The sequence below is a fragment of the Fukomys damarensis genome, unplaced genomic scaffold, assembly GCF_012274545.1.
Source record: "Fukomys damarensis isolate Sample0158 unplaced genomic scaffold, DMR_v1.0_HiC HiC_scaffold_2, whole genome shotgun sequence".
Lineage (NCBI taxonomy): Eukaryota > Metazoa > Chordata > Mammalia > Rodentia > Bathyergidae > Fukomys > Fukomys damarensis.
In genome coordinates, this window is record NW_022900914.1 from 16,416,615 (window position 1) to 16,429,235 (window position 12,621).

The 12,621-nt window shown below is 42.6% G+C and overlaps 1 protein-coding gene across 1 annotated transcript in view; it reads left to right on the forward strand.

The window, feature by feature from the left end:
- Positions 1–12,621, forward strand: part of Crim1 (cysteine rich transmembrane BMP regulator 1) — a gene marked incomplete at its 5' end in the record, with an annotated part of 141,562 nt that overhangs the window by 34,035 nt on the left and 94,906 nt on the right. Inside the window, 2 exons of the mRNA XM_010611427.3 lie at positions 9,331–9,573; positions 10,449–10,569. Coding sequence (XP_010609729.1) covers positions 9,331–9,573; positions 10,449–10,569 — 364 coding nt within the window. The remainder of the gene's footprint in view (positions 1–9,330; positions 9,574–10,448; positions 10,570–12,621) is intronic.

Sequence of the window (12,621 nt, forward strand, 5' to 3'; positions counted from 1 at the left end):
AAAAAAAAAAAAAAAAGATTCTTGCCTGAGATGACTTAACTGTGGAAAAGCCAAAACTGGAACATCATTCTGCCTGGCTCTTAAACCTTTGATGATTAAAAGTAGTTAATAAGTGGCCTCTGTTAAATGTCAAGTAAGTAAATGGCTCAAACAAATATGTTCTCTTCAGTGAAGCAAATTAAAACGAGAAAGGAAAAGGCAGAAAGAAATAAATGGACAAAGTTTTTCCAAACATCTATTTATAATTTTAGCCACATGGTTGTTTTCATCATGTGCAAACCCTCATGAGAACTACCAGTTGAACAGTTAAATCGCCTGCTGTTCTTTATTTTCTGCTGCTTTCGTCAGCAAGGACAGAATAGCAACAGCCTGCTCTGCTGTGCTCCCTACCTATCTTTGCTTCATGCTTTTAGTGCCTTCTCCTTACTCTTGATACATCATTGTAATTGCACAAATACAGTCACTTTCAGGAACCTCTGAAGATCTCAGATCAGCATATAATATTCTTAACACTCCTGCAGGCTTTTGAAATCTGTGTATCATCTCTGAGACTCAGCACTTTATTGACAGTATTTCTGATAGTACCCCAGTTTGGTCTTTCTTTTTTTTGTTGTTTGTTTGTTTGTTTGTTTTGTAAATCACAGCTTACACTTTCTCTTGTCCGACTAAAACTAGAATATCGATAGTACCCCAGTTTGGTCTTTCTTTTTTTTGTTTGTTTGTTTGTTTGTTTGTTTTGTAAATCACAGCTTACACTTTCTCTTGTCCGACTAAAACTAGAATATCGATAAATGCTGGGCTTTTGGTAGAACATGCCCAGTTGCTCCTTTCCTTCAGCATGTGTTCATTGATCTTCTGGGAAGGAGCAGGGGCCCAGCATTCCAGCTCATAGACTGTGGCTGAAGTTTCCTCATTGAAGACAACCCAGGTGCCCACCCCTGTTTTGTAGATGAACAACAGGAGATTGACCCTTCAGTCTCAGATATTTAAAATTTGACATTTTACTGTACTTTTTTCCAAATCAGTGCCATCATTCACAAAAGAAGAACTAATTTTCAGAATCCATTCCTCAGTGAGGGAAAAATTAAAGCATAGAAGGCAGCCACCCTCCACGGTCACAGAATCCGTCTGCAAAATTGAGGTTTTGTTTGTGTTCGATAATGGATGTAGCCTTCCCTTAAACACCACCCCTGGGGAGTTCTTTGTCTCTGATGTTTATGCCTCTGTGGCATTTTCAAGCTGTCAGGACAGTCTTCCTAAGATGCTGCTGAGCTAATGTGACAAATTTAGTTCATTTAGGTTTTCCTCATTAGTTATTTGTCCTAATTCCTAATAATTTTAAGTCTTTTTTTTGTGGGCTCATTCATGGGAACGAAGCATTCAGAGAAGACAAGTTCCTTAGGTAAAATGAAGCATTTAAAAACCAATCTTCAGTTCTTTGTATATTCATCTAAACCCTTCCTTAGGCCTTATTTTATTGCCAGATTTTTAAGCAGTTTCATTTTGAAATTTGTTATGGTATATGAATATATAAATATAGTTTGAATGGCAAATCCCAGTGGGAGTAAATTGAATATGTTTTTCTGGAATGAATTAACAGATGATGAAATAAAATGTCTCTGGACTCAAAATTTAGTAAACATTAGTAAATTAGAGTTTAAAATTCAGTAGGGTAAATGTAGGCCACTTTGGGGATCTCTCTGTTGCCTCCTTCCCCCATCCCACCACCTCTAGAGGCAAATTTCAGCTTATTCCCCTCCTTGGAGGAACTCTAACCTCTTCCAGGCAAACTGCGGGAAGGCTGATTGGTCCAGATTTCCCGAGGCTGAAAGCAGCTTTGAACTCGGGCAGTGCGGAATATGGACTGAGCAGAGGTGCCCAGAACTCGACCCCACATTGGGGTCACCTGGGTTACTTTAAAATGCGCTGACATGGGCTCACACCACCAGTAATTCTGATTTACTCAGGATAAGGTATATCCTGAGCTTCAGGGTTTTAGTATTTCAGGGTGGAGAGTCAGCACTCTAGCAGGAATCTCCTTAAAGCAAGGTGTGCGTGTGAGTCACATGCAGGGTTTCTCAAACCCAGATTGCAGGACCTCACTGTCAGTTTCTGATTCTGTAGGTGTGATAAGATATGGTATTGAATTGGTAATTCCGGAAGACTCCTAGGAAATGCCGGTAAAGCGGATGCAGGGAGTAGTGTGTGAGAACCACTACTCTAAGAAGGCTTGTCTCTGACTTTACTGTGTATGTTGCTAAAATGCAGATTCTGATCTTCCACGGGTCCAAATTTACCTGTTTTCTGCCAAGCACAGAAGTGAGGCCTTAAGCCCAGGGACCATACTTTTAAGTAGCAAATAGCATCATGAGCAGCATAATTCATCCAGGTCCTAGACGTAGGAAAGATGTGTGTTTCAGGACATCTTAGATGTACCTTGGGGATGAGTGTACGGCTTGGAGCTCTTGGTGGCCAGGCAGGGACCTTGAGTTTGGCGTTCATTTAGCACAAGACCATCGCAGTTTCCCAGGATATTTGGACCCGTGCAGGGCAAATCTCCGGTATCAGTAGTGAACTTCGCTGTAAAGATTCTCAGTTGCTCGAAGGCATAGGACACTGGTTCTCAGCCTGTGTGGCACGATGGCATCATGCTAGGAGCTATTGAAATAAATACTGATGCACAGACTCCTTCCTTCTTCTTCATTCTGACTTCACTGATTTGAAGTGCAGTCTGGACGGTGCTGTTTTTTAAAACTTTTTGAGTAATTTTGATGTGCAGCCTTGGTGGAGGGCTACTGATTTAAAAAGTGGCACATTACGTTCTTACAGATCACTTAATGTTTTCTCCTTATATTTGCCCAAGTTTTATTCCACTGTGATGCAGAAGGACTTTATTAGGTAATTGGAAACAATGTAATGTGTCATCTTTTACAAACCACCAAGAACAGGCTTTTTCCATAGGTTCTGTTGCTGCTACTTCTAAATGCAGAGTAAAAGAAAGTGCTGGGAAAGTACAGTGGGTGTTTCTGAAGGAGCTGAAATACGAAATATTTCTGGGACTGTATCAACAAGTTGATTTTTCCCCCTTGAGGTTATGACTGTGTGGAACAAGTCTTCACAGCAGAGCTTGCCAAAAAAGGTTATGATAAAATCATGGAATGTGAATGAAAAGAATTCACAGTGCAACTTTAAAGGAGTCAGTCTCCAAAATTTAAAATGTAGGGATGACATATGTATCGCATTTGTAGATGTTTTCAGAACAAAATAATGTTAAAAACAAGGAAGCGTCTCTTTTAATCACATGTAATATCTCTTAAGGCCAAGGAGCAAATGAAATAGGGGAGCCAACCGTAAAGTGATGAGGACTCAGCAAAGACCCTGAACCTTTTATCTTTTTTTTTTTTTTTTTTCCTTTCAGGCTAGGGTTTAAATCCTGGCCTTCAGGCATACTAGACATACTCTACCACTGAGCTATACCCCCTTCCCCTCTGAACATCTTTGTCTTTGCAAATTAATTATGTACTCTTCGTTTGAGCAAAACTACCTTTATTCAGGTGCAGATGTGCAGATGCCCTATGCCCAGAAGCTGCCCCTGGCTCCCTGGCTAATGCAGTACCCTCACATCGCAGACTGTGCTGTAGGCCTTTCTCACCACCTGGCCATTTCCTCTGTGGCTCTTTCTCTTCTGTCTCCTCCAGAATTATAAATTCAGAAAAGCAGGACCTTGGTTTTGCTCCCTACTCGAAGCCCTGAATAAAACCTTGGCCACATGGAAGTCACTCAGTTAATATTCATCAAATGAATGAGTAAAAGATGCAGAGGACTTACAGATGCACTTAAGATGGTCCCCCAGATGCATCGCACTGGCCTACCAAATGGCCAGGGGCCCCTGTGAGAAGCTAGGTGGACGCCATAGTGACTCCAGGCCTTCAGATTCCAAGGTGCACACAGTAAGGCTTGGAGAAACGGGGCTGCTCCTCTTGATTTTGTACTCAGTACTCAATTCTGTAATGTCAGATTGAGTGTGAGTTTGGATCCCTGGAGTGATCTCTGAAGAATTGTCTCCAGATGGCCGTGTGCTCCATATGTATGTGTTTGCGAACTCTTGTATACATTTGTTGCTTATAGATTATGAATGTGTTTTCCCTTACGGACCAAGAGAAGGCTCAGAAATCGCCACAGTCCAGTCACATAGGTGAAAGTGACTAGGGCTGATTGAAACTCTCCATTACTGTACAATCACAGTAGATTTTATCAGTATTCTACCAGCTCACCTTTGAAGGGAAGGTTAGTAGTATGGTGAAATCAGCTTATTTTTCCTTAATTATTTCTGTTGCAAGTCATATTGTTACTTTAGTTTTTCTATACTGGGGCAAGTTTTTTCTCTAGTTTTTTTCCAGGATGCCACTTGCAGTGTTGCCAGATACAAAAGTTTGTTAATAATGGCCAGGGATTTAGCTCAGTGGCACTGCACCTGCCTCAAAAGCCAAAGTCCTGAGTTTGATCCCCAGTACTGGGGGAAAAGAACAAAGCTTGTTAATTAACTTATGTATTATAAATAGATTTGTTAGCATAGGGAAGGGGTTTGGAGAGATGTCTTTTGAAATATATAAGATTAAAATTTTTTAAATGATGTCAACAAAGCCCTCTACCTGTTGGAAAATTCATTGTTTAAAAAAAAATGGTATGGCTATAGTTTCTCCTTTATTTTCTTCATGGAAGAACGATGAATAGAGATACAGGTGAATACATAACAACTTTCTGGGGAAATTTATATATGAGAAGCAGATTGAAAAAAGTTATCAAAAACACAATTTCCGGTGCTGTGGTGTTCATGTGTAGTGATATGTAGGTGATGGGGTGCTATGAGCTGAAGTTCAAGATAATCCTTAAAGAGAGGAGTAGAGGGGTGAAAGGAGGAATAAAGCAAAGAGAGATAATAGTTATGAGATAAGGCTAAGGATTTTAGAAATCTAAATTCTTTGAAAACATAATTTTATAACTTTCCAAATCATTATAACAAGCCTGAAGTGTTTGCCTACAACTCATAAAGTTAAGAGCATAGCTTTGAAAAATTAAAGAAATAGTAGAAATACAGAAGAAGTTAGTAGCTCATAGGGAGAGTTTCCCTTTTGGACATCAGATTTTAAAATGTATGGTGTGTATAATCTTGATTTAATAGCTGTGCAACTTAGTATCCATCAAATAGAGGATATATTTTTTTAAAAAATAACCATTACTTTAAAATTCTGCCAAAACCCCAAAACATAGACAGCTGAAGAAATTAGCAAAAGTAGAAAATGGTGCCACATACATTGACTGGCAGCAAGTCAGTAAAGCTATTAAAAATCAAAAGGAAAGCCCTCTCCATCTACCTATGCAAAAACTTAATAGCACTCTTCTAAAAAATACTTCACAGAAGCAATCAAAGTTGAATTGTAGCCTATTTAAGTCACATTGTAAGTCACATTGAGAGCAGTGCATACCTAAATTTAGATTATGACCAAACTAGTATTTGGCTAAAGTATTGAAGAAAATCATTATTTAAATTATATTTTAAGGAAAAAGTAATAGACAAGAACTAAGTATTAAAGTTAAAACAGTACAAGAAAACTAACAAAACGGTCTGAAAGATAAGATATTCAGAAACTTAAGCACAAAGCACAAAAATGAAAGCTTGGTCAGTAAAAGCTAAATTGAATTTGAAATTCTAGATGAATTATGTTTCTTTTACTAAAATATGTTAGTAACAATGTTTCTCAAAGAGGTCAGACACCTGAATAATAAGCAGGAAGAAATCTAACCCTTCCTCCTTTAAGAAGATAGACTAAGTTCAGATAGTTTCATAGGTGGGTTGTATGAAAATATCAAATAGGTAATCCATGTGTTAAAATATGTCTTACAGCAGAGAAAGAGAGAGGAGTACTGAAGAGCTCACTGAAAGAGTTCATATAACTCTGAATGAGACCGAGACAATAACGCCAACATGTGTGCCTGCACACACCTGCGCACGCAGAGAGCAAAGTAATGGCCAATATTCAAGTTCATAAAGTCTGAAACATCTTAAAATGCCAGGAGGGTCTCTAGAAACAGGATTTATTCTAAGAACCCAAGGATGAAACATTTAAAATCTAGTAATTGATTGCATTAATAAATAAGAGAAAGCTGGTGTGAGCCTCTTGAGAAAAGTTGAAAAAGCATTTAAGGAGATAGAACCTTCATGTTTAATATTCTTAGGTCCCTCCAAGCTCTGAGTGCCTGATTCACTTACGGTTCAGACTGTCTGGGGTGCCTGCCCTGTCGCATGTGTGTTGCAGAGCAGTTTTTAAGAAGTGAACAGATCTGTCTCGGCTGGAAGAGCAAAGCACATTTCAAGAGGTGTCAGCGTTGGGAGTGTTAAAATAGAGCAGAAAAGCGGGATGACTAGCAAGAACTAATGCTTTGGGTTTTAATGGAAACGTGTTTAATTGAAGCATATGTTTGAAAAGCGTGATTATACCTATCAAATAGTTGCAGAGTAAGAATGTGGTAGAATGTAATTTACAATAAGTTAATTACAGCAGATTAACAAGAGTAGGAATTAAGTGCTATTTGCAATTAAAGACACAGGGCTTTTCCTAATTATAAAACAATGTGTTTGTGTTTGCCAGGAAAGCAGTCTACTGTATGAACTCAGACTTAGTCCCCATAGTCAAGAATCTCCTGTCCAGCTCTTGGATTCATTCTCCCCACATTGATGGGGATCTGAGAGTGGAGTTCACTCCTTAATGAGGCAGTCCCTTGGAGTCATAATAGGAAAGTGGGGTGGGTGGATCCTCTAAGACTGCTCAGTGTGTCCCATGAGCCATGCCGTTAGAGAAGGCTGGTAGAGGGAACAGGGACTCAACCACACTAGACAGCTTTAACAGAGACCATAGTTCTGCTCAAGAAAGAACTTAGTCCTGTGGAGTCAGCTAGGGGAGGCAGAAGGGCAAGGCCAGGGTGGAACGCTAACCCCATCAACCCTGAGACCGGGGCAGGTTACTACAGAGAACCTACCTGGAACTTTGGTCATCCAAGGCTCAGATCATTACCTCACCATTTACGGGCTTTGTCATCTTGGGCAATTAACTTGACCTGTCTGAACCCCAGTTTCATAACTTGTCTGAACCCCGGTTTCGTAACCTGTAAAATGGAGGAAATAATAACTCATCTTACGAGATTGTTGTGACATTAGCATGTGGTGTGTGTTAATGAGGTCTGCTCTTAGGACTCAGGCTGTGTTACTTTCTACGCCACTTTGAGCTGCAGGTTGGGCATTGTTGTGTTGACAGTGGCCAGAAGAGAGGGCAGAATGAGTGTTGCCCCTGACTGAGGCATTGGTGCCGTGAAGTAGCGCGCTGTCCCACAGGAAAAACGAGAGGGCAGCTGACGTGAATATTAAGAATCTGACCGCATCATGTCATTCCTGCTTCCAGCACACCCACCACCCACCTCCCCGCTGTGGTCTCTCCGATGCCCTTTCAGCCTCCTTCTGCGTCTCTTCTCCCCGCACTATCAAGAGGGCACCCATTTTTCTGAATTACTCCTCCTTCCTCCTGCGTAATCCTGAGGGGCTCTGAATGATGCAGTCCCCCTTTGTCCACCTGACCTCTTGCTCACGCTGTCCCAGCCCCACTGCCTCCCTGCTCTGATCTGAACCACAGGTGCAGGTCTGCTTCCCTCTGCTGGAACGTTCCTCTGGCTTCTCCTTGGCATACTTCTCACTCCTACAAATCCCTTCAGCTTTTCTCTGTCCCCATGTGGACTGCATCATAACTGTGCCTCCTTCCTGCACTCTGACTCCCCTTACTCTGTTCTGACCCATGTTATGCTTTACTGTTAGATAATTTGTTTCTGTTATGTATTTCTTTTTTCTTTTCCCTGGACCTCCGCCCCTTCACTGCCTTATGAACCGTGTGAGGACAGAGATCTTGGCTTTTTGTCTTTACTAATATATTCCAAGCTGCTAGAAAAGCCAGTGCTGAGTTCATATTTTAAAATGAATTTCCTGGAACTATGAGTGTGAATGGTGTCCTATACCAGAGGTGGCGAGCCTGTGACATGCTTGCCACAGCCGGCTGATGGTTATCATTGTGAGCTCTGAAAGGTTCACCATCCCTGTCCTATATATACTGTGCCTTAATTAGACAAGAAGTAGATGAGAAAGCTAAAATGAAAGGTACAGCAATCAAACTAGCAAATGAGCAGAGGAAAGGAGCAGCAGGCTTGGATTGGGAAACACCTCTGCTCTTGTGATAGTAAGAGCAGAGTAAACCGGCAGTGAGGGGCTTAGATTTGCTGACATTCTATCACTGCTGAGGCTTTTTGCTTCAAGTTCTTTATCTTCAAAATGAGACTAAACTAGGTGACTTATTGGGTCTACTTCTGTTATCCAGTTGTGTCGCTGGGTTTTACTTTAGGAAAGAGTTAAGCTGAAAGAGATGTATTCTAGTATTACCTAGTGTCATTTTTCCCCATCAGTGGAACTCCCCCAACCAAAACTCATGGGGTACAATGACGTCTTTTTGGTTTCAATCTTTTCCTGAGGACCTTGTGTTGTGTAGGTTTCTTAAAGTTTAAATCAGCAAAGAGAGCTGTGAACTGGGGCTTAAGAAACAAGGGCTCTGCTACCCTGTCCTAAAATTGTTGGCTAAAACCCCCCTTTTTTGTCCAGTCTAAAACTGAGGAACCTCAGCAGGTGAGCAGATAAAACTGGAGACCGGAGAATGAGGTACATTCACAACATCTGTGCCAGAGAGGGACGTACCAGAGGCCATTTAGGGGAGTTATGTGGCGAATACACTCATTCTCTATCATGTTAAGCTGCCACAGTCCGGGCAAGCTCAGAGTTTGGAGGGAGTGTTCTGTGTTACCATCCATGTTGTCTCCAGTCCCTGGAGTGTCCCGATTCGTGTGTGTGCCTCTTGGGGGATTTAAATGCTCTTTTTCAAAGAGCAGTCCTTAAACATTTTGGATTCAAAGAAAAGTCAGTCAGCTCAGGACCAAGTCTAGTTTTCAGTTTTCATGCCCTCCGTGCTTCTTCGCTTTGCCTTTCTTCATTTCAGGCATTGCTCTAGGCATTGATTGTTCAACACAGGCCAATAAGAAGATGGAAGAAAAGAGAACCCGAGGCTCATATTTTAGGAGAGATTTTCATGGTTGGCTAACCTAAGTCTGAGGGTTTTCACCGGATTTCTTTCTTTACCCTGCTCTTTGGTTAGTAAATAAATTCTCAGGACCATCTGTGCTTCTGAGGAAAGTACCCCACTCTGCCCTGGGCATGAGTTAAATTCTTTCTCTCCCGTTTAGAAGAGAAGCCAGATTGCTCCAAGGCCCGCTGTGAAGTGCAGTTCTCTCCACGTTGCCCTGAAGACTCTGTTCTGATCGAGGGCTACGCTCCCCCCGGGGAGTGCTGCCCCCTACCCAGCCGCTGCGTGTGTGACCCTGCGGGCTGCCTGCGCAAAGTCTGCCAGCCAGGATACCTGAATATACTAGTGTCAAAAGCCTCAGGGAAGCCGGGAGAGTGCTGTGACCTCTATGAGTGCAAACCAGGTACGCAAGGGCTCTGGTATGTGAGCACCTTCAGGGAGGGAAGGGTGTCTTTTTCTCTTATTTTCCTCCAAAGTGTACTTGACTGGGGGAGGGGATAAATTTATGGCACTATGGCTACCTGCTTTGTTCCCCCAGAGGTCAGAGCCTTCATTCGCAGATGTATCTATCACGTTAAAATACTCCGTTTAAAAACAATAATGGTGTGTAAAAAAGGCTATTTTTAAGTAAGTGTATGCGTCAAAATGCCAGGCGTTCTATAAGAAAGCACTCAGCCCCAGCTCTCTCCTCGCCAGTCCCCTGCCACCCATCCCGACGCTGCACTGTGTGCTAAGCCATCTCTCACTGCTAGCTCGCCTACTTTGCCAGCGCTTGGTTTGTCGTCATCTCTTGCTGTCTGTTATGTCTAACATCTGTGCTCCTGTGACAGCATGTCTAAAGTGGTCTGTGAGCCCTTGTGGGTTCTGGTGATTTCCTCTTTGCTACCTTTTCATGGTTGGTCAGTTTTATCTTTTTTCTTTAAATTTTTGTGGCTTCATTTTTACTGCTAGGCAAATGCTTCAAGCAGCACGATCGTGTGTCCATCTCTTGAACTATTCTATCAGAAACGCCTCCGGCTGACCATCGTCATCAGTGTAACCACTGTCAATCTCTCTGTCTTCATTTTAACTACAAAATGTCCTCACCTCTGAATCAGAAAATTTGGGGCACGTTGCAGTTTTATAGCATTGACTGAAACAAAAAATGGCCGCACTAGAACAGGGTTTCTGGGATCAGGGAAACCGGAAACTTGCTAAGAGCCAGCAGCGCTTCATTTGGGGTCTCAAAATGCAAGTAAATGTCACAGTAAATGGCGTCCCTATGTTTGCCCCTTTCAGTTTTCAGCGTGGACTGCAGCACTGTGGAGTGCCCCTCGGTCCAGCAGACAGTGTGCCCCCTGGACAGCTACGAAACTCAAGTGCGGCTCACGGCGGATGGCTGCTGTACCCTGCCGGCAAGGTCAGTTTGTCACCCGCTCACGGAGTCCTCTTCTCTGTCTTGTATGTTAGCACCCTCTGAGGAACAGTGCTGAGTGTGTGGCTTGGGTGCTCGCTTCGGCAGCACGGATACCAAGTATGCAGCTTGTTTTCCCTTGGGAAACCTAACATTTTCCTGTTTCTCTAGAGAAGTCACTGAGCTGTTAACTGTTACATTGCTGTTTACATATGTCTTTCCTTAGATCAAAGCAGGTGTCATCAGGTTAAGTCACTAATTCTTATAGATTTCTTCCTGGAAGGGCGCTCATGCAGTTTTGAGGGCTGGGAACTAGACAGGCGAATCTGCCACTCTGTGTGTAGCTAGGGAGACAGACAGTGAGGTGTCCACCCATAGTAGGCCTGTCATTCGATCTTCTGCAGTGAGTTTTGTAGGTGCTTAAGCAGTGTGTCCAATGCCATGAAACCCTGCACGCCTCGTGGAGCTACCCCCACCCCTGGGACCCTTATCATCTGAATCACTCATCTGCCCAAACTCACTTCTTACTGAGGCAAAGAGGTATCTGAATTCTTAGAATGTTTTCTGGAACAACAAACACGTCTCTCTTTGGCTTGGTGGTGTGGAAAGCTGCTGTCATTTTAATTCTAGCAGGGCAGCCATCTAGCTCTGTAGCACTAGCCCTTTCCAGTCGTGAGGGCCCTTGGTTCCTGTCCTTGACAGGCTACAAAGGACCCCTCTGTGTCTTCCAGGGTTTACAGTCTACTTCCCCAACGCATGCTCACCATCCCTCTGCTCTACCACAGCTTCTCCTCTGTCCTTTGCATGTCTGAGTCATGAGACTTAGAACTATGAGAATATCATCTCATAGCTTTCAACTTTGGTTCTACGCAGATTATGAAGAGTTTAAACTGGGCCTTATTTAACTCCATTTCTAACCTCTTTCCCTCAGTGCCAGTTCCAGTGCTAGGCCTTTGACATCTAGCTTTGTCGCATGGGTAGGTATAGTTACAGATACAGTTTCATGAGCTGGGGCTATATGTGATCCATCATGAAGTAAAAATACCAATTTTTGGTCGGTAATAGGAGTAGAGATCAGTTCTGTTCTGCTAAATCCTTTTTCTTCTTTTCTCTCTTAAAATGCCTTAGATTTTGATGTCCTGGGCTTTGTCCTGGAAGAAACAGGTCTGTCAGACAGGCCCTTTATATTGTATCATAAAACAGATACAAAGATTTTTGTGATGACAGTGTGCTAAAGTGGCTCAGCAACCTTCTAATGACATTAAAATGTGATAATTTATGTGAAGATCCTTGGAAAGGGGTGAAATACTGTGCATGCATAAGGTATCACTCATCACCGGAGGAGAAAGTATTGCGTTGCTTAACAGTAACAGATGTCTCTTCAAGGTCTTCACAGAAAGGAAGATGTGATACATTATATTGGAGAATCTTATTAATCAAAGCTAATCCAGTTAATAACTAAGAAGTCCTCGATACATAAACATAACATAGCCCCGTCCGCATATAGGAGGCAGAGTAGGGAGTCAGAATGGGTAAAAGATGCAGGAAGGCACCTTGACTCTCACTTTAAGAAAAACCTTTCTCACTAGTGCTGTTCAGCAATGAATTGGGCTACTTCCCGAGCCCAGCTGAGCGCCCTGGCACCGGACAGATCTTTTTCCATCTGGACAGGCACCTGCCAGGGGTGAACAAGAGAAATGTTATGTCGGAAGGGAGGGAGAACTAGATGCCTTTCATTGTATCCCTAAGCTTCGGTGAATCTAGTAAATGTAAACTTTACAGTATTTGTTTTTGTATTGACATAATTTTGACTCTGGTATTCAACTGAAGAATGCTCTAAGTCAGAGGTACCTCTAGTGATAAAATTGAAAATACAAAGAGGAAGTCATTCAGAATCCCACTGTAAATTATTAGCAAAGAAAGGATAAGTTCTCACAGCACTCTGGTTTCCTGTATTACAGGCAGCCGGTGACCCAGGCTTAGCCTCTGCCCTGCTGCACACACATCCTGCGCTCCCACCTGACGCGGGCCCTGCCCCGCGTGTGCTCCTACTCTGGG